General features: G+C 31.4%; 3 protein-coding genes and 1 non-coding gene across 6 annotated transcripts; all 4 read right to left on the bottom strand.

Moving 5' to 3' along the window:
• Positions 1-65: 65 nt before the first annotated feature.
• LOC101253570 (endo-1,4-beta-xylanase 1-like) lies at positions 66-5720 on the bottom strand. 2 transcript variants are annotated; one of them, XM_004252683.5, is made up of 7 exons: positions 5440-5720; positions 4150-4517; positions 3908-4067; positions 3426-3778; positions 2542-2719; positions 1792-2325; positions 66-1323 (listed from the first exon to the last, which is right to left on the bottom strand). In XM_004252683.5, exons 1-7 carry the CDS (start codon positions 5494-5496, stop codon positions 208-210), a joined length of 2766 nt encoding a protein of 921 aa, XP_004252731.1. In that variant the 5' UTR covers positions 5497-5720; the 3' UTR covers positions 66-207. The 2 variants fall into 2 exon arrangements, with proteins under 2 accessions (XP_004252731.1, XP_069148690.1); XM_069292589.1 differs by having other exon boundaries at positions 4235-4517; positions 5440-5654.
• A 328-nt stretch (positions 5721-6048) lies between these two features.
• On the bottom strand, positions 6049-12152 carry LOC101253265 (inositol-tetrakisphosphate 1-kinase 3). Of its 2 annotated transcripts, XR_011213392.1 has the most exons (11): positions 11369-12042; positions 10306-10387; positions 10116-10148; positions 9390-9510; positions 9101-9193; positions 8774-8881; positions 8501-8677; positions 7674-7784; positions 6946-7001; positions 6720-6804; positions 6049-6600 (listed from the first exon to the last, which is right to left on the bottom strand). XR_011213392.1 is itself a non-coding variant. In XM_004252682.5 (10 exons), the coding sequence occupies exons 1-10, from the start codon at positions 11557-11559 to the stop codon at positions 6530-6532; spliced, it is 1017 nt and encodes a 338-aa protein (XP_004252730.1). In that variant the 5' UTR covers positions 11560-12152; the 3' UTR covers positions 6049-6529. The 2 variants fall into 2 exon arrangements, 1 of the variants encoding a protein (XP_004252730.1); XM_004252682.5 differs by lacking the exon at positions 7674-7784 and having other exon boundaries at positions 11369-12152.
• A 5474-nt stretch (positions 12153-17626) lies between these two features.
• TRNAE-CUC (transfer RNA glutamic acid (anticodon CUC)) lies at positions 17627-17699 on the bottom strand. Its single transcript has one exon. It is a non-coding gene; the product is annotated as a tRNA-Glu (tRNA).
• An 832-nt stretch (positions 17700-18531) lies between these two features.
• Positions 18532-25677, bottom strand: LOC101252966 (amino acid permease 6). The gene is made up of 7 exons (XM_010316294.4): positions 25359-25677; positions 24630-24863; positions 24343-24436; positions 24032-24246; positions 23348-23493; positions 20054-20281; positions 18532-19172 (listed from the first exon to the last, which is right to left on the bottom strand). Exons 1-7 carry the CDS (start codon positions 25474-25476, stop codon positions 18741-18743), a joined length of 1467 nt encoding a protein of 488 aa, XP_010314596.2. The 5' UTR covers positions 25477-25677; the 3' UTR covers positions 18532-18740.
• Positions 25678-27282: the final 1605 nt, after the last annotated feature.

Below are 27282 nucleotides of genomic sequence, written 5' to 3'. Positions count from 1 at the left end.
TTACCGTCAAAGACAGACTTGTTTGTATATCGAAATTCAAAAAATACCACATAAAATGAACGGAGTGAGTATAAACATATGAATTAATATACATGATAAACAAATCACATTTTGTAGGAACATTGTACAGATAATCTGTAATTCAACTTCACACAAATGAATACTATAAGGCCTTCTATGAGTCAAAAACTCAACTCAAAATCAGAACTATATATCAATGGAGATAACTAATGCATCATCACCCTTGTCAACGACGAACGTCTTGGTAATTTTCTTGGAAGCAGTAACGAAATCTACCTCATACGAGCCATGGAATCCTCGAAACCTGAATTGACCTTGGTCATCGATGTGACCATGAGCATGGGATAACCATTCTTGCTTAAGAGCAAGGTATCGTTTTCCAGCTTCGTTGAGCTCACCTTCTGCATTTACTAAATGTGCATTTTCTCGACTCATGAACAGCTCCCAGAATCCCCACAGTACTACACCTTCCACAGCAGGATGAGCAAAAGATTCTCGAAGCATAACTTCTAAATCATCAGCTCTAACGTGTTCGTTATTAGAAGAGACATCAACTTCAGTAAACCAGATTGGAAGTCCAAGAATGCTCAGTTTATCAAGAGCTGAACAGACAATCGGTCCAACTGGGCAGTCGATGTGTCCCTGAATACCTATACCTCCAACTGGTGCACCCTGATCTTGGAGGTCAAGAATATGCTCGATGTACTTTTCAGGGGATGACCGAGTGTCACAGCCATCCTCAACATGGTAGTCATTTACAAATAAGATCGCGGAAGGATCCAGTTGGTGTGCTTTTTTAAACATATTTGCCCATATGTCTTTACCTAACCGTTCTTGGTAATAAGAACCGTGCATCATCTCATTATTCACATCATAATGTTTGAACTTACCTCTGTAACGTGTAAGTAGGCCCGATAAACGGTTTTGAAGAGCTGCCATCAAGTCATTGTTGTTCAACGAGCGTATCCATTCTTGAACGGTGGACTCCACCTCCCAAAATATACAGTGACCACGAACTTGAATGTTGTGTCTCGTGCAGAAGTCTAGGAGCTCATCTGCATCTCTGTAATTGAACTTTCCTCGCTGTGCTTCGGTGCTGTACCACTTCAGCTCATTTCCGAAGACAGCCCAATTGAAGTTCTTGACAAAGAAATCATTGAAGTCTTCATTGTCCATGTTTGTTCTGCAAATGCACGATCCGAAGGGGAAACTGTTTTGCTGTTGTCTAACTCTAACAGATGTGCCAAGCAAATGGACTGTGTCTGATCCAGAGAACTTCAAGATGACATCTCGCTTGCGTATCTGAGAAAGAAATATTTTTTGTCAATGCATATATACCTGATTGTATCTGAAAAAGCTATGCATTTTACATGCTGCCAACCAAATGAAGAGAATTCTGAAAGAACAGCCAGTTGATCACGAAACACATACCAAAACACTAACAAAGATCTCGTAAATGCTTGAGGAGTTGTTTCAAAACCGTATAATTGCAACAAAATTTTCTGAACTCAGATAAGAAGGAAGAATCTAAGAATACAATATATGTAAGTTCCATGGTAAATTGCTTAACAAAGACTTTGCCACAAGTAACACCATTCATTTTCATTCTAATGTCAGAGCTTCAGTTGCAGCAATCAATAAAATGTCACGCTGCATTCAAACGCAGTGTTGGCAACAGTACACAAGCATTTGGAAGCACCTCACTGGACCTGAAGATCGTAACGCTGGAATGACAACTGAAAATACAAAAAGGAAATATTCAGATATTACCTTATCTGTCTGTCTCTTCAAGTGGTTAAATCTTGCATGTCTGTCAACTGGAAAAATGTGAAGTCCAGCTACCATTAGGTCAACCCCAGCAGCAGGACCCTGGACATACACCATCACTTTAGCTGCTTGCTTCTCAATTCTAAAAGATCCTCCAATTTCATGCCATTGATCATCGCTAACCTCAACTTGGCCCCCATTAACCCATTGGTCGTCTACACCAAGGGCCACACTTACATTCTGAGGGCCTGATGCATGTCTGACTTTAACCCATGCAGATACTTGGTATGTCAAATAGAGTTTGACTTTATCTGTGATCACCTGAGCAGGGCCCATCCATGTCTCGGTACGATTAGTCACTGCAATATAACGACCACTTAAATTCTCACGAGAACCAAGGGAATCTCTAGCCATTGGAGGAATTATATGTGGTGAGCCTGTTTGAACACTCATTCTGCAATTGCCTAGCGGAAACCAGCCATTTGTGCCATTATTCAGATGGGTGTTTGTGATTATATTAACACCAAAAACTGCATTCTGAAAGACCAAGAAAAAGTGAAAGAATGCTTCAAATGCTATATGGCTGTGAAATATGGATCCGGAGAGACCCGAAACATTAAGTGTTAAACTGAGAGACACTTTCTAGAAGCAGCTAGCTAGCATAAGATGAACAACATAATACTTCATTCGGCATTTATGCCTATACTATTGCCATGATAAAAAGAAAAGAGAAAAAACGACGAACAAACTAACCTCAACAACTGGTGGAGGAGGTGGAAGAGGTTTAACTACGTGATTTACAACTAAACTATTGAGGAGGATATCCGTTCCTGGAGGTGGACCTTCTAAAAAGATGACAGCTTTAGATGGGGAGTCATTTAGAAGAAACTTCCCTTGCAACTGCACCCAATCTTTGTCTGTGGCTTGGACTCTGCAGAGCACCAGCTTTTGTTAAGCCACTTCGCGAGAAACTTCAATATGCACGGCAATTGAAAAAAATAAGAGAAAACAAGGAGAAGAAGATAACTTATCAATACAAACCACCATATATCTATTATGTTGGTGCACTTCAATTAGCTTATATCAAAATTGATTCCAAGAATGTGAAGAAAAATAAATGTTAATAGATAATAATAAAGTGTTTTCCTTCCACTGAAAATCATTATATCCCATACAAAATAAACCTGAAGTTACAGCAGTGCCCCTTCTAGTGATTGCTAATACAGTAGAGAAATGATTATCTCCACACAATTCAGAAGAAACAAACCAGTTAACATCAGAAATTCCTTAATGTTGTTAGGGTGATTATATTGACTAAGACTACAATATATAAAATGGTATAGATCTGAAAAAAGGGTATAGGTTGGTCGAGTCATATAACATTGTTTCTGGTCTGATAGCATTACAGAAATTTCATAACCAAGGACGGTGTATATTCTATTTAAGAGCAAGTTCATTGAAGCAGTCCACCAGAATAGAGAGCAGGAAACGCTAACGTGGAAGCTCCGTACATCTATGCTCATAAATGATAATGGTAAAATATTGTATATAGTGTGGATACTTTCCAAGAATATAAAGAAATATAAATTAATGAAAAGACATGTGCGCATTACATAAATGAAACTTGGATAACTTACTTGGCAATTCCTATGTACTGTTCACGGTTATCAGCTGCTTGAACCCACAATGTTCCCCGAACATCTGCACTATTGGCATTGTGACCATATAGACGAACAATAGCAGTCATCTCATATGCAAGCTTTCGCTTCACTCTCCCGGTTATATCTTGCTGAATCCCGTTCCAGCTCTGTTTGCGCTCTGTTGCAGATGCGAAGTATTTTCCAGAGGTTGGATTGATATTTGCATCTGCCATACAGTCAAGGCAAACAACCTTGCAACCTCTTCCGGACCAACTATTCAGGCTGTAATCAAAATTTGCATTTACTATGATCTTCTCATCATCAGTACAACTGGATGTTGGTCTAGAACTCTATCAGAATAAAGGTAAGAGTGCTTTCAGTAATAGAGCAGATAGTATAAGTTGTTGTAATCAACAAAAAACCAACACAAGTCATAAGTGGGGCTTCCATTTTTCGTTTTGTCTGGAGAAATTACTTACTTCATAATCAGTGCAACCGGGGGAAGTGATGATCACTGATTTTATGAGCAGGTCAGATCCAGGTGAAGGTCCCTCGAGATAAAAGACAACTTGATCGGGCATAGTTGACAGTGAAAATGAACCTTCCAACATATGCCAACCCTCCCCCATAACAGATTTTCTACATGGAGTAAGGTAATTACGTTATAGATTTTTCATAAACAATAAAAAGTAATAATGAGGATAAAGATAAAGACTCTAACTTTGAAATAAATAAATAGTCTGTATTTGCATTTTGGTAAACAAGTCTCAACGTAGCCAGGACGTCAGTAGAACCATGAAAAGTACCAGAGACTCCAACACAAGCAGAAACTGTGTAGTCACAACCAGCTGAAATTCTACTTGTAATATCTTGCTCCAACCCTTGCCAACATTCCGTGCGATTCGTGACAACAGCATAAGAACAGCCTACATCTTCTGCAGTTCCTTTATAGTTACCAGAACCCGCTGGAACCACAAAAGCATTGCAGCAATTGGTGCGCCACAAGTGCAACTCTTCCGAGAAGTCATGGTTAAGGATGACATTAATAGCATCATAGCTGCCAGTGTTTTCCCTATTTTCCTTTGGGCTCTGTCAAGAAAACATAATCTTCGTAAATGCACTCAAAGAGAAATGACAACAAAAATCACACGTATCCTAATAAAGTACAGGTTAGGCATCAAGACTCATAAGTAACATAGCAATATTAGAAGAGCAAAGACATTGCTCCGAGGTCAAATCAAACCACGTAGAACAACCATCCTTGATTCTAAATCTTCTAATACATAGTATGTTTTTTCTGATACACACAACTAATAGTCCTGTGTCAGCTTGTTCTAATCCAACTTTTGGAATAAATTTGATTATGTTCATTGTCTTCCCAAGTCATACTCAGCAGTACCTTACATTATGAGATGTTACTCATAGTAAGCTTCTTCAGAATTCCTTACTTGAATGCCTTATACCCTTCCATCAACAACTATCGATTCCATTTATCCTAATTTTTTTCTTCCAAATATGTTTTGTTGCTCATAAACTAATCTCTCTAAACAAAAGGATTCAATCAACATTGCTTCCACAACAACCAAAATAGGCAAGTAATCCAAAATATTTCGTTAAGTGTGTCATCATCTCATCTAAGCTTAAGTTGTCAAATAACACGCTTATATTTACTTCATTGCATTCTCAAAACACCCTTTCAAGTGAGATTATATACACTTTTGTCTACTCTCAGTGTGCGGTCATCTCTAGACATTGTTACAAAGAACACATTTTTATTTACTTAATTATTTCCGCAAACATCCATTTTTTCATTTTTGGTTAAGATAGAAGTTCACCCACAAGAAAAAATTGAAGTTCTTGATAAACCCCAATTCAGCAAATGTACAATAACCCCATTATAGGACAAAATTCAAAAACCCCAATTGATTACCCAAGATCATTTTTTTAAAACAAAAAAAATCAATTTTTGGTTCAATTTAAGATTAGAGAAAGCAAGAACAGTAGAGAGTACCTGTGAATTGGATTTGAAAATTCGACGTGCAAAGCTACTAGCAGAGAAACCTTTCATTTCTAAGAAAAAAAAATTGTTTTTCTATTTTTTGAGTTTTGTTTTTTTCAGCTGTCTTCATTATTAGTCAAAATCTGGATGCAACCTTGTACCAACTTCTTTTTTCTTTTCTTTTTTTTTTTAATTTCCCACTTAGTGTCTCGTCGTGACTAAACACACAAACATGTCATTTAATTTTGTCTCAACTGGTATATATGTTTCCGTCTATAGGTTTGCACATAGACACTAAAACATGTATAAAGTTGAAATACTTTGTAAGACGTGTGTCTAAATTTTATACAAGTCTAAATACAGACCTGTATATATGTTTCTATGTATAGGTGTGCACATATAAACACTAAAACATGTATAAAATTGAAATAATTTGTAAGACGTGTGTCTAAATTTTACACAAGTTTAAATACAGAAAAGTTAGGGACTAGTTAAAAGAACATGTTTACCTACTATGGTATGATCATTGATGCTAGCTTTTGATTAGAAGTTATGTTGGAATTTGAGGTTATACTTCTAGTCTCTATGTTCAAGAAAAATGTGATTGTTAGCTTAGCATAATTACTCAAAACAATTCTTGTTATTGTTGTTCTATGTAAGGATTAAAGAGTTTTTAGTTCACCAAAAGAAGATTAGAAAAAGAGCAAAAAAGTACACAAATGTGTGTGTGTGTGTGTATATATACAAGGTGGCAGCAAAAAGTTTGGTACTTTAGGTACAAACACATTTACTTTCCAGCAAAACATTTACTAGGAACTCAAACTCCTGTTGTTAAGGAATAAAATGACCAAAACTTCTAAACAAACAAACAAAAATTGGAGCCAAGGCTTTGTTGCTAGAATTCTGTAACTGTGTGCTTCAGCCAGAAGCTATTTCAGACAGTTGATGGAACTTTGTTCGTGCTTCTCAGCCCGCGTCTTTCTAATATTAGCTTTTAGTCACTGCAGGTATATGAGTTCTCTCCTTGCTTGTACTGACTGGATAATATCCTCTTCTTCTCTTCTATAGTATAGACAAGTTATGTACAGGATGGATTTTCTTGTTATTTCTGCTTCATAAGGCTCAGGAGAAAATCTGTAAATATGTGCTCGTATTCTGGCATTTTACCGTATCCTGAAGTTAATATAAGAAGAAACACGTCATAATCATTGGTTCCGAGGGAAATGAAGAGTTTTTTTCTTTTGAACGGTGGTGAATGACAAGGTATGTCTACAGATGAAAGCGTAACTTACCAGGGAAATAGTTGATATCTATTACGTAATAACGGTCTTTAGTCCCGTGTTCTCGAATTATATCCAAGTTAAAGAGCCTGAGACCCTGCATGACATATTGTAAGAGAACTTTAAAATAACATTTTATGAAGCTGCAGAACAAGAACAGACAAGAAGATAGAGCATGTAGCTCCCATAGTCGTTCCGTTCCGGTCATAATTTATTGCGGAAAATGAACAGAAAATACCAGTCTACGACGAAGTTCCTTAGCAAGCCTCTCAAGTAATGGCCGCGGAGGAAGCTCTGCAGAGGATGGATATGAATTAGTTAACACCATTTTAACTTTTTTGAGAACATTGGCGATAAAAGCACCCAACAGCATGCAAAACCACAGAAAATTAAGGTGTTCAGACCGAGAAAGGCCTTGTATTGGCGAAGGTAAAAAAGTAGATCAATGGTCCTACTGACAACTGCGATATTGAATATATTAATTAGAGTATGTTAGCAAACACTTGACTAAAAGCTTAAAGGTATTCAATCAGACATATATTGCAGCTTTGCAGACAGCTGAGTTCATTTGAGAACATTTTCATCTTTGAATCCTTTTTCTCCTATTTCATTTTTTTCATTATGCTTTGCACAATTTGCTATGAAACTAAACAAGAACCACCAAGCCTTGATCCTAAACATATTGAGGTAGGCTATATGAATTCTATTTAATTTCATCTCAGGCAATATAATACACGATAAAAATAAAAATAGAAAGCACTAGGAGGGTCTTTATAATTTTCTATTAGTATAAAAATCTCTGGCATGATTAAAAGTTGCCTAGACAGCATAAGATCTGATGTAAACGTACTAAAATGATCAAAATCATATTCCCAACTTATTGTTATCGCCTATATATTTATCGTATTCTTCCAATTGTTGTGAAACTTAGTGACTACAGGTTGATCTACGAGAAGAACTACTGACCTATGTTGCTCTGACTCTTAAAAAATGTCAACGTGTGCGTGACAGGTCCTCCAAAAGCAGTGTAATCTTATAGGATCTGAGCAACATATTTGGAGAGTTCGAGCAACATAGCTATTGAAGGGTACATGTAAGACATAACAATTTTCTGAGTTAATTTAGTCAACAAGATCCAGGTGACTAAAGTGACCAACAGCTTGATCAGTTTTAAGGGAAAATTCTGCCACTGCAAAGACTGATTATTGTACACTCTGATGTCTGTGTATATTTATTAGATACTTAAATCGTTCACTTCAGATATGTCTTGCTAAAAACTCAAAAGTGGATTACTTTGAAAACATTTTCAAATCAAAGCTAATAGAAGCTTGAAAAGAAGAAACAAACATTTCCAATCAAGGGAAAGATGAGATTGAAATGAAGAAACAATAAAGTGAGAGGATGGAGAGTAAATTTACAAAATTATTCTAGACTGTTCAAATTTATGGAGAGAAACCTAGGACAGGTAAAACTTTCAGGAGAAAAGTGAGGAAGTAGCTCTGAAGTGCTATGGACTTTATGAACAGTATCGATACCCTTAATCAATCACATCCTTGCCTAGTCTTGGCGATCTATAGCCGGAAAAATGAAATGATAATTTTATCAAATGGACAAGAATCTTTGAAGTCTTCCCACTTGTTTGAAAATAAGGAATCAAGTGTTTAAGAAACTTGTATGATTTATCCAACAAAGTGTAAAGCCATATCTATAGGTGTCTACATATTAAAGTGCGCTAGATACATTCTGGTATGTACAACAATGTAACCAAATTCATATAGAAAAAGATGGCTTACCACCAACACTAGGATCTAAATCAGCTTCTTCTGCAGATGCTGCAACACACGAAACCCTAGGGAAATGGAAAACCCCAGCATTGTTGGACAGCTCGAGTTTGCTAACATCTGGTAAGCTGAAACGCCTGACAACCTTAACGGCTTCCCCAACAATAAAAACCTTAAAAAGTACACCTCCTACAACCACAAAAATGACAAAGTATCACCACCTCACTAATTCAAGCAAAACTGCACATGAAATACACAAATTCAACCTTTAAATGAAATACATACCATGATTGATAAACTCCTGCAGAACAAGCGGTGGTTCAAGCTTCTGAAGAGAGACCATATCGTAGGCCAAAGACAACTCATGTGACTTTGCAACCAAAGGCTTTGCCACTGAGAACACAAAAACAACTCCATTCAGAAAAAAGAACAGCCGCAAAAAACAATGTCTATCCCTCTATTGCCCTACCAGTTCATTCAGACTTGCATCCATGGCAAGTAAAGATCTGATAGCTAGCCCCTACCTTTTATCGAGTTGTGGAAGTTCAAAAAATGGTTACCGATCAGTTGATTAATCCCAAATAAGCAACAACAAAATATAGATATACTTACCAAGAGGTAGTGAAAGACCAGCTTTATCCACTGCATCTGAGATAGACGAAGGATCTTTCTCTATAACCAATTGCCTGGGAACACCTACTTTGCCTGTCAAAAGCAAGTTACTCATCACTTAAGCATAACAGTTTTATCAAAAGCCTTCCAGGAACTGTAAATTGACAATCTTGGTGCATACAACTAATAAACAGACTCCCTATTTTCAGGATAACAGCAATTGTATATAGATAATCATAAGTTCATGACGAAAGTCTTGTTGATCATTAAACAGAAGTGGAAAAATTACCATAGCTATCTGACAAGTTCAAGTCTGCAACCTCTTCAAGCATGTATTGACGATTATATACCTGCTGTATGGCATCTGGAGGATCAAGGACCGCGACATGTGGATGTGTTTGCCTATAATCCTGTCCATAAAAAATTAAGTCCATAGGATAAGAGACGGGGATATTCTATATGTACTCCTTTAGACTAAACTGAAAGGAAGCTTTCACAGAGAAAGCAACATTTTAATATATCAGTTTCCACATTCGCATTCATTATTAATATTCTAACAGAATCAATAACTTCATGATAAAAGTAGAACAAGAACAAGTTACCCTAGACGGATGACATAAGATCAATGCTGCACTACAAAAAGGTATGATAAAAAAGATTCAAAACATGTATTAGGTTAAGCCTCTCCTCTTAAAGCTGGTATAAGCATTCACTATGAGAAAACGAATCAGTTTATGAAGCCAGGAACACTATCCTGAAAACCAGCTAAAGAAAGTCCATGAAGCAGAAAGATTCTCACTTGGCCAGAAGCATTAGACTTTAACCTTAACTATGAAGTCAGTCTACGGGTAATGTGTGACGAGAACAAGCATAAACAAAAAACAACCCGTTGCCCACCAATCACTGTCCAACTCTATTCCACATCATCAAGAAATTGTGTGTATTTCACACCTTAAACATTTATGCATGTTGATCGCATAACACATATCAGTTAATATCTTTGATATGAACTAACCTCAAGAATACGACTCCACTTGCTTCCTGACAACTGCAAGAGAAGAGCACAAAAGTTATATATAGGTAATAAACAAAATCTATTAAAAAGAACTAGCAACTTTTGCAGTAAGTGAAAAAGTCGATAGTAACAGGGAATACCAGACTGATTACTTCCCTAGGCAGAAACTAAAGCAGTGCAATGAACTTACCTTGTGGAGCACAATGTCAAAAGGACCTTGATCTGAAAGGGGTTTGCTCTGATCTATAGCAACAAACAGTATTCCCTTATTTCTACATAAGGCAGGAGCATGGTTAGCCACTTGTAGCAATGAAAACATGATAAAATCCAGATCAATTTGTATTAATAGTAGTGTTAGACCTGAACAAAACAAGTCCACTAAAAACTAAAGTAAACCAATAACCATCAGAAAATGAAGACAATATCAAAAACAAAAGCAATCTGTAATTTTCAAACAAATCTGACTAACATGGGTCTTAAATTACCCCTTACATATACCCCAAAAAACAAAATTTACACCTAATGAAAGCGGAGATAACAGACAATATCAAGAGACAATGAGTTCAAGTCAGTGAGGTACATTTTGTACACACACACAGATATATATAAAATCCCTACAAATAAACACATACATTACATGTGCGCACACACAGAAAGAGAGAGACATACGCACACATGCAAATATATATTTAAGTGTATACATACAAACTATGTTGCCTGGACTCTTCTAAATGTCACCAGGTGAAAGTCAAATCCTCCAAAAGTAGTGTACTTTATGGAGGATCCAACACAAGTACAGGAACATTTTTGAAGAGTTGGAGCAACATAGCGTCAAGATATTTCATATACATAAATATCTACACACACACATGCACATATATAAAAATTCATATGTACTCAAAGTCTAAGCCTGAAAAAAGTGGTTTCACTGACCCTGCTACGAAGAGCTAAATCCACCAATCAACAAAGCAGAGATGTGAAGCATTCAAAAATGGTAGATGCATGATATCTTTAGCAGATGGGATTCTATACTAACCCACAACTTCCTTCTCAGACCATTTATGTTTGACAAAATATACATACTTAGATTGTGCCTACTTGGAAAGCACCTATTCTAAGTCACATATGCACCTCTGCTTATTAGAATTTCTAACATAAACAACAATGTAATTGTAATTCAACATATAATCACAAATTTCTTGACACTTTAACATTAAATACAAAACAAGAAGGGGATAAAAAGGATTGATTACCTAGCTAGACCTACAAGCTTGGGCTGCAAAAAGCTCTTAGTTTTCTTGGATGTAAGAGCATAGCCTACCACCACCAACTTCATCTGTTGCTGGGGAGACCCATGAGCCACCACCATTTCCATTTCCCTTTCCTCTTCCTCTTCTTCTACCTCCCTCTCATACCCCACTACATTTTCAACCCCCATCCTCATCCCACTAAGAAATACCTTTCTTTTACACCAAAATTTATGTACTTACACCAAATTACACCCCACACAACCAAAACAATAAAAGATTGAATCTTTTTCCAAAAATACTTGACCCCAGATAGCCAAAATCAAGAAAGATTCAATCTTTCTTCAAAAAAAACTTAACCCCAGATAACCAAAACCAACAAAAGATTGAATCTTTTTCCAAAACACTTAACCCCAGATGACCAAAATCTAGAAAGATTCAATCTTTCTTCAAGAGAACAAAATCCCAGATAGCCAAAAACAAGAAACGATTTAATAGTTGGTGTAATTTGAAAGTTTGTTTCAAAGGGGCTGAATTCCAAAGAGGGAGAAATGAAAAACAGCTGGTTTACACACAGTAAAACACACTCAAAAACACAAATATATGTTTGTATACATCTAGAAAGAGAGAGACACGGCACACACACGAAGAGATATGAACGGTTTGTTTGTAATGTTGTAATGCAACACAAATGGATGGATGGTGGTCTTTATAGGCACAGAGTTTTTGACCAAAATTGGTCCCAAAAAAAGGGATTTTTAAAAATAATTAGATTGCTTTGGCCTTTGGGACACATCCAAAACAATTGTATTTTATTTTATAGAAAAATTATTATTATTATTAATTATGGTGATAACAAAATATATAATCTATATAACCCCACAAGTAGAATTTGGAGAGCATATATATAGACATTATATAATTGTTTTGGATAAATTCTTGGTATTTTTAGAAATTTAAGTATGTCTATAGTTTGTATTTATATAGTTACTGAATGATAAGGATAAGTTTAAAGAAAATATATATATTGAATAAATATGTGGGATGTTTGTGACAATGCAGGATTTTAATATGTTGTGTTTAAGATCAGAACGAGATTGCGAGCTGACCATTATCATTTTATGTTGATTTGTTAAATGAATATATAACTAAAAAAAAAATTAGCATAAGAGATGAATAGAATAGGAAAAAAAAGGAATAATAATAAAAGATATTGATAAAATTAGAAGGTGAAGTTTGGTGATTTTTTTCAATATATGGTAGTTGCCAATCATATCATCAAATGCTTAAAATGTATTCACAATCTGATTGGAGATTGAAGATAATTCACATTAGAATTTTGAAATAATTTTAGAAGTTTTTTTTATAAAAAAATAAAGAAATTTAGAAGCTTTGAAAATGTGATTTTTTTTCAAGAGTTGATAAATAATGTTTATAGTATAAATTATTTGTTTTGGTTCATTCTATTTTTGATATGATAAATTTTCTCGTAAATTTTCTTTATCAGAAACCATTTGATCAGTCGAAATTATGATCATAGCCCCACCCCTATACATATATCAACCAAGCTTATTCTTAATATATTATAGATTTTAGACAAAGAAAAATATTGTAGATCATGATAATCATGTGCATAAGTTCTAATCCTCGTTAATTTTGCAAAGTTCACATTAGCAAAATCAATATACTTCGACATACGTACGAAAGTTAAACGTTTTCGATTGACCTTTAAGACGATGAAAGAGAAGATACTTGATAGAGGGTTAACTTATCGAGTTACTTAAAAAGTTGTCCTGCACTACTATGTGTTTTTAACCTATCCACCTATATTGAACCTTATTTATGGAGCCAGTTGATCGTCACGACAAAAACGACCTATTTTCAAGGTCAAACGAGCCCAGAGCAGGTAAACCCCTATTTTGTCGATTTTTGTGTGCTATAGTCCATTATCTTTTTTTGTGATTCGGAATTCCGACGTTAATTTTGTCTAAAATTTGCATGGACATCCATTAAGACCTTAGTTATCGAGTCAATCGAACACCACGGCCAAAATGAATCATTTTCAAGGTCAAACGAGCCCTAGAGCAGGTACCCCATTTTGATGATTTTTGGTGATCCAAAATTTTTGCAAAAAAATTACATGGACATCCTTTAAAACCTTATCTATGGAGCTAGTTAGTCACCACGGTCAAAACAACCCATTTTAGAGGTCAAACGAGCCTAGGTAAACCCCTCATTTTGTCGATTTTTGTGTGCTATTGATGATCTAAAATACTGACGTAATTTTTGCCTAAAATTTACATGGACATTATGTTAAGACCTTAGTTATGGAGTCAGTTGGTTACCACAATCAAAACGGTCAATTTTCAAGGTCAAACAAGCCCAGAGGATGTAAACCCCTCACTTTTAAGGTCAAACGAGCCAGAGCATGTAAACCCCCCACTTTTAAGGTCAAACGAGACAGAGTATGTATATCCCATTTTGTCAATTTTTATGTGTTATAGTCCCTGAGATTTTTGGTGACTCAGAATTCCAACATAGTTTTTACAAAATATTTATTACGGACTTCAGCTAAGACCTTATCTATGGAGTCAGTTGGTCACCATTGCAAAAATGACTCATTTTCAAGGTTAAACAAGCCCTAAAGCAAGTAAATCTCCTAATTTTTTTTTATCGATTTTTGTGTGCTATAGTCCACCGTTCTGTTTGATGATCCGTTATTCCGACGTCATTTTTATAGAAAATTTACATGAACGTCTGTGAATACCTTAGCTATGGATCCAGTTGGTCACAGATAAAACTACTTATTTTGAATGTCAAACGAGCCTCAGAGCAGGTTAACCCTCATTTTATCAATTTTCATATGTTATATAGTCCACCATTTTTTTTGTGATCCAGAATTCTAACATCATTTTTTTCAAAAATTTACATGGACGTCCATTAAAAACATAGCAATGGAGTCGATTGGTGACCACGGGCATAACAACCTATTTTTCATAGTCAAATGAGCTCCGGAGCAAGTAAACCTTCCATTTTGCCAAATTTTGTGTGCTATAGTCCATGAGATTTTGGGTTATCCAGATTCCTGACGCCATTGTTTTGCATGGACATCTGTTACGACCTAATCTATGGGGTCAGTTTGTCATCACGAAAAAAATGATTAATTTTCAAGGTCAAACGAGCCTAAGAGCAGGTAAACTCCTAATTTTACCGATTTTCATGTGCTATGATTTACCATATTTTTTGATGATCCAGAATTTTGATGTCATTCTTGCCAAAAAATTTACATAGACGTCTATTAAAACCTTAGATATCGAGTCAATTGGTCACCACGGTCAAAAGGGCCCATTTTAGAGGTCAAATGAGCCACAGAGCAGGTTAACCCCCCATTTTGTAAATTTTGGTGTGCTATAGTCCACCATCTTTTTTGGTGATCCGGAATTTCCGACTTCATGTTTGTCGAAAATTTACATGGACATCCGTTAAGACCTTAGCTATGGAGTCGGTTGGTCACCATGGCAATAACGGTTCATTTTCAAGTTCGAACGAGCCCTAAAGTAAGTAAACCCCCATTTTGCTCATTTTCGTGTGTTATAGTCCATGAAATTTTTGGTGATTCATAATTTCGACGTCATTTTTGTCGAAAATTTACATGGACGTCCATTAAGACCTTATTTATGGAGCCAGTTGGTCACAACGGCAAAAACAACCCATTTTTAAAGTTAAACAAGTAAATTGATCGAACTTTGTATCTGAGGTAGATACATGTACTCTATGTAATATAATACAAATCAGTTGTCATACAAGACAAATATATCTCATGTAGAATTAGAACGCGCGTGCCTATTTATTCAATTTATATAAATATAAAATGTCTATTTATCTATATCCAAGATTACAGAATATAAATATCAGTTAAACTTAAATTAAAACACGTTTATATCATGTCTTTTTCAATACGTCCTCTTCGTGACAAAATAATATCACGAGGGTGATAATAGCTTGAACGGAAGACACAATTACTCTAGTCATCATCCATCCCATACAATATGGTACTAATTTGTACCATTTAATTTTGCATCGTGGATGATATCGATTCTTCTTTAATTATATACATCAATTTCATTAACACAAAAACCTCAGATCCATTTTTTAAAAAATGATGATATATATGTTTAAAAAATAATAACACTTGTGAATACAAATAAGAGTTTTTTTCAAAATTTGAAGCATAAGTTAATTAAATGAATACTTTATTATATACTCAGATACTTGATTAAAATAAATATTATTTAATCATTTAAATGAAATATATACGACGAATTTAAGATATTATTAACGCATTCTAGAAAAAGAAAATATATATGATGATATATCGTGCATGTAATTCTTTAATTAAATAAAACATAATGGATTTACTTGAATCGTATTCTTAATAGGACCCATTTTTTTAAAAAAAAAAAAATGAGCCACTGGATTTTTTTATAGCTAGGTATCTAGCCTGGTGTCTTCTGATTTGTCATCATTATTGTCTTTATCCCTAATATTTTGGATTTATAACAAGTGTTAAAAAAAGATTTGACAAAAATAACGTCAAAGTTTGATGAAATGATATTCATGAATAAATTTTAGAATAATTTATATGGTATTTAATTGAAAAATATACATTCTTAAAAAAAAGAAATTAATATTTTTAACAAAAAGAAATAATGTAAATTTGATTTCATGTTGTGATCCATGATAACTTCATAAGAGCCTATGGCTTAGACGTGACAAATATGATTGATCCAGTCGAATAAAATATTGGAGAGTTTTATATAGGATTCAGACATAATTAGCTATTGAAAAAAGGTCTCGAAATTATAAAAAAAAGTTGTAAAAATCATGTCGAAATTTTGGCTATCAGTTACCTCTCATTCTTTTTCTAGTTTGTTCTTGTATTTCATCCCCTTCTAGTTACCTTCTTTTGTATATTAATCTCTCCTTAGTTAGTATGTTCTTATTTTGTTGTGTATATTTTAGTTATAACTTGTATTCAACGATAAATATATATAACAGTGCTTGTGCTGGAATGAAGTTTGTTTCATTTCACACCTTATATATCAAACGAACCAAATGACCTATTATTAGTAGTAGTATTATTCAACGATAAATATATATAATAGTTCTCGTGTGTTGGAATGAAGTTTGTTTCATTTCACACCTTATCAAACGAACCAAATGACCTATTATTAGTAGTGGTATTATTCAACGATAAATATATATAATAGTTTTCGTGTTGGAATGAAGTTTGTTTCATTTCACATGTTATCTCACGAACCAAACGATCTATTATTATTATTATTATTATTATTATTATTATTATTATTATTATTATTATTATTATACATTCAACGTGTACCTTTTTCGAATCTTATCTTGTTTTTGCTACATAAAAAAATTGGAGTTTGTTATATATGTCTACAAGTGTATTTTTTTTAAAAAAAAACTGAAGTAAGGAACCTTATCAACAAGATCAATTAATTAAGGTAGCAAACCTAATATCCGTACGTTATTTTCCTTCTTCTAAATCATGTAGTCTAATAAATAATACTCTTTCTTGTTTTAAATTGTTTATCTCGGATTTCACATGATGTTTAATTTGATAAAATAAAGAATATTTTTAAAAATCTTGTAATCTGAAATTAAAGATGTAACAAATGTCATTCAATCATTAGGTGTTAAATATGCCACATGAAAAATTAAAATTAAAAAAATGTCAAAAATTATTGAAAGCGACATTCTTTTATAAGTAGACTGAAAGAAAAATGAGACAAACAAACTAAAAATATATAAGCTATACATATAACAAAAACGAATCCAACAACGAACCATGATAATATATAAACTATTGACACAATAATGTATATCCATAATAATTTATGAGAGACACAAATAGTAGGAATAAGTTTGCTACTTTTAGGTCTATGACAACATGTCATCAACAACGAATTATTTTTTCTTGGTCCATTATTGAATGAATTTTTAGTATAATATATAAAACTCCTACTTTAATTTTACAAAATTGTTTCAATGGGCCTTCTAGGGCGAAATTTGATCTAGTAAATATCAAACATTAGTTGAGCGAAATTTGATCTCGTAAATATCGAACACTAGTTGAAAGATCTCTTTAAAAAAACCTATAAACCAGAAAAGGAATAGAGGAAGGTAGGGGTACAAGAGGTTGTGAATTCGAGTGATCGAAAAAATAAATGAAAACACATATTCCATTGCCGGGACTTGAACCCGGGTCTCTCGGGTGAGAGCCGAGTATCCTAACCAACTAGACTACAACGGATGATTGATAAAATTGACCTTGACAATTTATTTATTGTTATATTGGGAATTCAACAATATCAAGATAGAATTTTAAACCATTTAAACCATAATACAACCTCTAGTTATATATAGATTTAAATAATTATCTTATACATATAATTTTTTACTACGAAATTCGGGTGAATATCCTGACAATCCTTAGATCAATCCTCTACCATTTCAGACTCACAAGAAAAACCCCAATAAAATTATTCAAGACAACCATACTAATGAAAGACAATAAACATTTTAGTTTTAGATGGATAAGATAAGTCGAGAATTTATCATAAACCACTTTTGTATGTAATTCACAAAAATAGAAATAAAATCTGCATATATTCTAATCTATTCAAACCTCAGTTATAAAATTAAACTTAATGCGGTGTTTGTTGTTGTAATAGTAATTTCACACAAGATCTAGTAAAATTTTAAATAAGCATTTAACCGTTCAATTCAGATAAGTGTGGTGTGTTTAAGGCTGTACCTTTTGTCTAGGCCAAAGTGATGTGTGGTAGATAATGCCCACAATTACCACCCTAATTAAGGTGTAGTCCAAATAATTAATCTTAGTAGATCTATTCCCTTTTGCCTATGTTGGGAGATAGTCAACTTATAACAAACATCTCGTGAAATAGTCGAGATAACTACAAACTAGCTCGAAACCACCACTAATATGCCAATTAGGTTAGCTTTGACTACCATCTAGATATATAGGGGCAAAGCTAGTTATAAGTTTTCATTTTTATTCCTTTAGTTGAAAACTCATATATACTGTATAATACGTTTTTGACTTTATCATCATGACATCTAGATTCGTAATAATATAATGTTTTATATATAATATTTCAGAGTTACATAAAACCACTCAATTCAAGAAACTTTAACTTCTTATTGAAAATACTACTACTACATACGTAGTTATGATCATCAAAACTAATTATACACTATTTTAAGCTACTCAAACTATCGCTATGATTGATAATCAGGACTCGAAAAAAATACCGCTATTTCTAGAATTTTCTCAATCATGATCTTGAGGTTTGAAGGGCTTATATGTCTTGAGATCTTGTATAAGGCCTTCAATGGATCCAGCAGCAGCAACAAGTGACACAACCAAACAAGCCCAACTCAATATATGTAACCATATCCATTTGAATGAATATTTAGGTATTTTCCTTTGTGCAATGTGCATTTCTATTGGGAAATAAACAGTTAATGGATAAAATGAAGCTGCCCCAATTAACCCTAATATTGCATTGAAAAATGGAAAAATCATAGCAATTATTGCTGTTACTATAACATATATTGTCCTCCATATCATCCTAAAATAACTAAGATTGTATACACCTAACCATGGGATGTTTATGTCATGTTGGGATTTAATGAATTTGTTTTCTGGCCATTTTTCAATACAACGACCCTCCACAAAGCTATATATTGGTTGGCAAAATACCTGAAAATTAAAGGAAAAAATATATATATATATATTTTTTTAAAAAAATAAAAATAGGCCGAAAATGTATAATTTATGTATAATCTATATGTATATCAATTAGAAAAAGTAAACAATGAATATATGTCGGCGTCTTGTGTAAAGATTTTGTTTGAATTTTATACACCAAAAATGCAAGAGAAGATTGTTGTGATCAAGTCAACTAAAGATAACTACAAGTAACTGATCATAAAAACTGAAAGAGTTTGAGTTTTGAACACTAAGGTGGATCATAATTTAAACTTTATATCTAGTATGACATTGAATCCATTCGGTATTCGAGTTATTGAGTTCAAATTTTAATGTTTTTATGTATTTGATAGATTTCTTTACTCGTGTAGGTAACCTAAAACCTAAAAAGTAGAATAAGCTTGTTAAAGTATATTAAATGTAAAAATAACAACACTTTTAAGATTTTGAGATATATATAAGTACATGCTAGGTCTTTTAAAATGTATAATATTTCCTCTGTCCCTATTTACTTGTCTATATTTTCTCTTTTACTTGTCCATTTTGACATATAAAGAAAGGATAATTTTATTTTTATTATACCCTTATTTAAACTTTTTGAAAATTTCCAAGTTTTAATTCATCATTTTTGAAACCATAATTAATAAGGGTAAAATTATAACTTCACTATGTTAATTATTGTTATCTTAATATGTGTGTCATTTCTAAAGTGGACAACTAAATAAGGACAAGAGAGAGTAGTAGACACACATATTTATTACCTTGGAATAAACAAAAATACCTATCAATCAATATAGGAAAGAAGTGAACCTTAATAGAATGGAATGAACATAGATGATTCATATAATCGATCTCAACTTTTATATATGTACCTGGTAAGCTCCGATTAGGTGGATGGCGATACAAACGTTGGCGAAATCGATTAACCAAAAGGGTTCATAGAAACCAAAACCAGTGAGAAAATTTCCAGGAGCATTGTTGCCAAAGGCTGCATAGCCAATGGTACCACATAACACATAAAATAAAGTTGTTGTAAAAACTCCAACTAGTGATGCTCTCTTCATAGCTTTGTTCTCTGGTGGTGGTGATCTTAATGTGTCCTACAAATATTACAAAATTTGATTAAGCAATTATATTTTAGATACTCTATTTGTTATAATTTATGTGATTGATTTGAAGTATGAAAAGAAACAAATCCATTGATTTTTTGTGTTAATTCGAACATATTTTAACTTATTTAAAAATAAAATATATTATATTTAATCAACAATTTAAAATAGTTGAACGGATAAATAAAATTGATAAGAGGGATTGCTAATAAGGTGACAAACATGATCCACTTTGAACCTTTAAATAGTGGAGTTCGAATCACCAGGAAATCAAAAAGGTGGAAACTTCTAGAAGGGTAAAAAAATCTATTGGACGACAGAAAGACTTGTTCACGTGGACAAGAGGGAGTTACTCAAATAATAAGTACCCTTCACGTCTAATCTTAAGATTGTAAATTTGAGTTAAAAAAGTGAAAGCTTAAAATAATATAAATCATCGAACTATATATCCCCTAAAAAAGTGTAGGATCTAACTCGTAATAATTGTGAAGGGAATTCGATACTTTAAAAGCATAATATATATAATCACTATAAAAAATATTGAGTTAAATTCAAAACTTTAATTATAACTATTAGAAAATTTAATTAGGAATCTGTTTAATTCGTTAGGTGTTTAGTCACTTGTCAAATCACCAAAAGATTTGGTTTTAGGGAATAATGCCAAACAATTTCCACATCGAGCAAATATTTTTTTTCTTCATTTTTTGTGGTTCATTATGATCAATTATTAACATAGACAAACTGATACAAATTAAATTACATATTATTATCTTATTATAAATAAAATTAAAAGACGTGGCTAATTGAAGTAATAAAAATGTGACACATGTCATATATATCACTACAAATATGAAAATGTTGTGTTTAAGAAGAAGAAGAAGAAAGAGAATTGGCTTTCACTTCTATTGAGTCAAAATCGTGGTCCCTATAGAATAATTTCACATGTTGCATGGTAATTGGAAAAGTGAAAACTATATATTAAAAAAGGGGACGAGGGTCTGTTATACTCCTTAACTTTGTTAATTTAGAGTTGATATATTTCGTATTATAAAAGTGACTCATATATACCTTTGTTTATATACAAATGACTCATGTATATTCTTTTTCTCTAACGGAAATGAAAAAAAAATAATTTTAATCTAATTTTTTATTATTTTAAAAAAAAATATAATTCGATATGAGTAAATTTAATCCCTGTCAAACACATTTTTTTGGACTTTTTTTTGTTTCAATGACTAATTTAGAATTATTATTTTGATAATCAAACTTATTTATGTTTCACTAATATTCTTGTAAAACTTATTGTTGATGATCAAATTATTTTCTTCGAATACAAAAATTAGATTATAATATAGACAAAAAAAATAGTTAAATTTTTTTTCCTTACACTATGAATGAAAGAAAAAAATAAAATAAGAATAAGAAACTCAAATAATTATAATAGAAGAAGTCAAAAAATAATTTATGTACCAAAAAAATTAAAATATACCTTAAAATTTGATAGAAAAATCATATATACCCCTAAATAATTTTTAAAGGAAATTAAAAGTGAAAATATAAATTTAAAATTATTTTTTAACTTCCATTAAATGAAGAGTATATGTGAGATTATTTTGTAACGACAGAGGTACATGTGAGCCGTTTGTATAACGGTAAGGGTATATATGAACTACTTTCATAACGAGTGGTTTATCAGCTTCAAATGATAAAGTTGAAGCATATATCAGACCCTTTTTCCTTTTAAAAAAAGACAATATACATGGATAATTTTTTTAATTTATTAAAAAATTATTTAAATATTCAAATTGTGATTAATACTGAGTATTTACTACCTTAGTATATAATAAAATATTCTTATTAAATTAGCTCAAATTTATATGACGTTCTTTAATTATATACACACGTTAATATCTATTTGAGATAAATCTGATGAAATTTTATGACTTGTTGAAATTAATATAATAACGTTTATTATATTTTAAATAATTAACTTATTTACTTAATAAACACCAGAAAGTATACACAAACATTTCTAAATATTGAATAAAAAAACGATTATCTTAACATTTTTTTTTCATATATTCAAATTTTCATTTGAAATAAAAAGAAAAAATTCACTTATCTATTTAAGAGGTAGATAAAGATTATATCTATTGTATGGTCTTTATCAACTTTATTATGCAGCACATGCATCTACTCACCATAAAAAGTATATTTTTTAATATAACATAAATATATAGGCATACATATGATACCACATGCCATTATTTGTTATCTAACTCTAAAAAACACCTAATATATATTACTTTATTTTTAATATAGTGTGATAATTTAATATTAGATCATACACTTTATGTAATTGGTGAATTTAGTGAGTAATAAATTCAACCCAATCAAATTCATAATAAAAAAGATGCATTCAATTTCAAATTTCAATATTTGTTACAATTAGGTCATCAAACCCTATATAAGGTACATTTTTGTTTTCTTCTAAGATTGTTTTTTAAAAAAATCGATGATATTTATCTCATCGATATCGTCATAAAAAAAACGAATACTACACAAGTATCTCTTCAATTTATATTCGAAATTTCAGAGACACACTTATATTATACAAAGATTTTATTACCTCTCCAAATTTATTTTATTAATAATTTTCTGTCCCTTTTCGACCTATGTGACACTATCTTGTGGTCCCAACGCTGGTTGACTTTTTCTTTCAAACTAATGCCACGTAGGCCAAAAAGGGCTAGAAAATTACTTATAAAGTAAGTTTAAGGGGGGTAATAGAACCTTAGTATAGTATAAGAGTGTCTCTAGGATTGCGGGCATAGGTTGAGAGGGTATTTTTACATTTTCTCTAAAAAAAATGTAAATCAACATAATTTTAAATAATATTTTTTGATCTAGTTTGATTTGAAGATAATTTTTGAGTTATTAAAACAATATTTTGATATATATATTAAAATGTTAATTCGTTGAAAGAACGATTGTACATATATATATAAATGATATTTTGATATACACGTGCAACATACGTATACGAAAATTTCTTACCTGTATATCAATGAGAATGGTGGCAAAAGCATAAGCAAAGGCAATATCTCCAATTGATTGTAAACATCTCCAAACCTTCTGAGATGCTGACACGTCTACACCAACTATTGTTCCTGTTAGGCTAGTCTTCACATGATGACCAACACCTATTTATTTTTTTATTTTTTAAAAAATAAATAAAGAAAAAAAAATGCAGATAATTAATTAGTGTATCTTCATATACCACAAAAAAAAAATCTACAAAATAGTAACCTCCTCTTTTTTAAAATATTTTTTTATAAGCATCATAATTAATTTTTTAAAAATTTAATCATAAATTCAGATATAAATTATATGAAAAAGTGCTATAATAATTTAATATTTATGCATGCTATATAGTTTCACATTTAAAATATAAAAGAAAATACCATAGCTAAAAGAAGACGTATTTGACTTTTGAATTTTAAATATTCTTAGATTTGTATTAAATTAAAAAATTAATAATTATTAAAGATTTTTACTTAAAATTATCTAATAAGTAATCTGAATGACTAAAAAATTACTCATATTGTACATGCGGGAGCACAACGAATTAAGATCTTTTGTGTATTTATAAAATGACTTTTTTCAAATATCTTATATATAAAAATGAAACGTTATATATAAAAATAAACTACAAAAGCAATTCTCCAAAATAATACGTACCCGCGACTTTGGCTATTGAAAGTCCAAGACCAATAAGAGAGTAAGCAAAAGACATAACTGCTGCAAGCATTGATAGCCATGAAAGTTTATGGAAATTTTGTATTTGGCTTAGAATTATTTGTATTATTGCAAAAATAACCATATATGGATAATTTGATACTATGCAACTAGCTTGGTGTCCCTCTTTGTGAAAACAATTTGACCTTACTACTGCCCTGAATAATAAATTTTAAAAAAAAAATTAATTAAAAAAATTATTTAATAAATTAAGTAAGTTAAACACAAATTATTAGTTTTTATTAAAAACTTACTTCATACTAATAGATGCAGTAATTGTGTATCCAATGGTAATTCCTACTAAATTACCATATTGAGCTATTCCACAAAGTTGCACTTTAAATCCTCCTGTTTAAAACAACAAAAGAAAAAGGACAATTGTATCAATACATTTAGTTCGATTCTCGAAAAATAAAACTCGATATATACAATATATTTTTGAATTCACACTCAACTAATAGAACTGATCATGACTCATATAAATATTGAATATGTGTATACTGTCAGTATATATGTGTTAAATACGATAATAATTTGTTACCTAAGTGAGAACGGACAACCTCCATGTAACTATAGTTCCTCTTGCCGGAATCGGGGCCCGGAAATCGATAACAATCGGTGAGCAACGTTGAAGTAAAATAGGTGATGAAAGAAAAGAGGAAGAGTATAACAGGACCAGCCACCCACCCTAGCTGAGCCATTGCCCATGCTAGTGACAACACTCCTGACCCGATCACCGCAGTTATTATATGAGCACTTGCCGTTAGCACGGTGCCTTCAAGTCAAAATTGAAAAGATACAGAGAATATTAGTACGATATTCGTAAAACATGACAAATAGATATTCCTTTTTTTATCTATCCCTATTGTTCTGTCACTTACTTTAATTTTAATTTGACATTAAATTTCTAATTTTATCCTTAACAACATGATTTATCCACAAAGATATCTATGGTCAACTTTAAATTGTAAATTTGACAAATCATTCTTTATTATATACTTTCCAAAATTTTATGCTTAGTCAGATATTATCTATTACGTAAATTAATGAGATAAAAGAAATAATATATAATTATGTATAGTGATTATGTGGCATTCAATCCACTTTTAGAGATTCAAAAGCCAAAGACAAATCTTATATTAGACCATTTAAGTTTACAAACTCTATCACCAACTTAAAATTGAAACGATAGAGAGAAAATTAATATGACATCTGATAAATAAGAATGATAAATAAAAATCGAGAACAATATATATAAATTATAAAATACCTGTTCTTTTTTCGCGTCCATCATCATCAATATTTCTCTGAACTTGTCCATTTTCTAGTCCTTTTGGTGATTGTTCTACATACATATTGGTACTATTCTTCTCAAATTCTGATGCCATAATTTATTTAATTTTTTTGCAAGAGTTTTGTTATATTGTGTAGTGTTTAGAGTTAGAAAAAAAGATGGAGAGGTTTATGAAAAGAAGATAAATAAGAACATATATATAAGTGAATATAGAAATTAAAAAATAAGTAAAATTAAGACGGAATAACTCAAGAGATCCTCATATTTATTTAGTTTTGTCGTACTTGACTTTTGTACTCTTCGATGTTTCATTTAAGTATATATATATATATACATATCTAAACAAATCATTTTAAACACTGTTTACCTCATGTGTTAGCTCTTGTGATATTCTGATCTGATCGACATATTAATGTCAACATCAAACATAAATATTAATTTATTTATATTCAATTTCATTTTTTTCCTTTCTCAATCCACTACCTTTGTTACACTGAATCTTTCTATTCCTTCTATCATTTCATCTTTTTATGTTCTACTGAAAAATAAGAAATTATCGATCGATAGATAAAAATAAGATAAATAGGACAAAAAAAGAGAAGAATTTTATCTCCAAACAAACAGATCTAATTCCCTTTTCAAAAATGAAATTAGTGGCACCATAAACAAACAATTTCATAACCATTTCCCAAAAAATAAAAATAGAAATAAAAATAAAAAGATGTTCATCTTCTCTCCTTTAAATAATTTCATCATTAAAGATCATCTCCACTACTAAAACAATCCTTCAATTAAAAAAAATTGATACTAAAATATTTATACATTTTCATCTCACAAAAATGGATAATGATTTCTATCTTGATAAAGTTAAATAATTGTTTTTTTTTCTCAAACATTGATTGGAAGTTGGAGAAAATGAGGATGAACGGGAAAAGGGGAGGGGTAGAAAAACAAAAACAAAAAGATATTAAATGTAATTTTAATTATTATTTTTAATATTATCATTTTAATCCATTATATATATATATATATATATATATATATATATATATATGCTCGTTAAGCATAACGGGTTAAATTCAAGTATTTACTCAAATTCAATTATTAAATCGCCAAATACAATAAAAAATATCAAAAGGGCTTTAATATATATTACACGTCATATATATACATATGTTATGTATATTTTAATCATAATAATAAACAAATTAATCGATCAGTATATATCGTAACTTACAGCCAACACTTTCTCAAACACCTAACTTTTGAGATATTTTTACCTACTTGTATGAAATTTTGGGTGGTGTTATAATATTTTTAGGTCAAGTATGTTAGGCATTGATTTTTCATCCATGAATGTTCTTTATATATTTTGTATAATAAAGGGGATGCATAATTTTCTAACCAATAATTTCACCACTTTTGTTTTTTAACTTCTATTTTAATAAATAACTTCTATTTTAAAATTTTATTTACATTTATCAACGTGCATATTTTTTATTTAATAATTCAAATTAATCAAAACTTCGATATCAATTTCGAGTGTTTTGAAAAAAAAAAGTAATAAGTGAAAATCAATATATCCAAATGGATGGTAGTTATTCATGTTTTTTTAGTGTGGTATATAATAATTATGTATTTATTTATATATATAAAGATAAATCCAAACAAAGATGGCCACCACAATTTGCTAAAATATTGTATTTGGTCCTAACCACTGAAAATGAAACGACTGTGTTAATCAGTCATTGAGAACTCTAGTTATACATCGATCAGATATTGTAATTGAGTGATAAGTATTTTTATTTTAATTTAAAATTTTTATGTTTGAGTCCTGTATATGAAATTATTTTTAGTAGTGATAGAAATTTTAAAAAATAAAATTTTTCAATATAAAATC

Source organism: Solanum lycopersicum, chromosome 12, assembly GCF_036512215.1.
Source record: "Solanum lycopersicum chromosome 12, SLM_r2.1".
NCBI classification, from domain to species: Eukaryota; Viridiplantae; Streptophyta; class Magnoliopsida; order Solanales; family Solanaceae; genus Solanum; species Solanum lycopersicum.
Note: the sequence above shows the minus strand (reverse complement) of the source record. Positions and strands in the feature narration are given on the sequence as shown.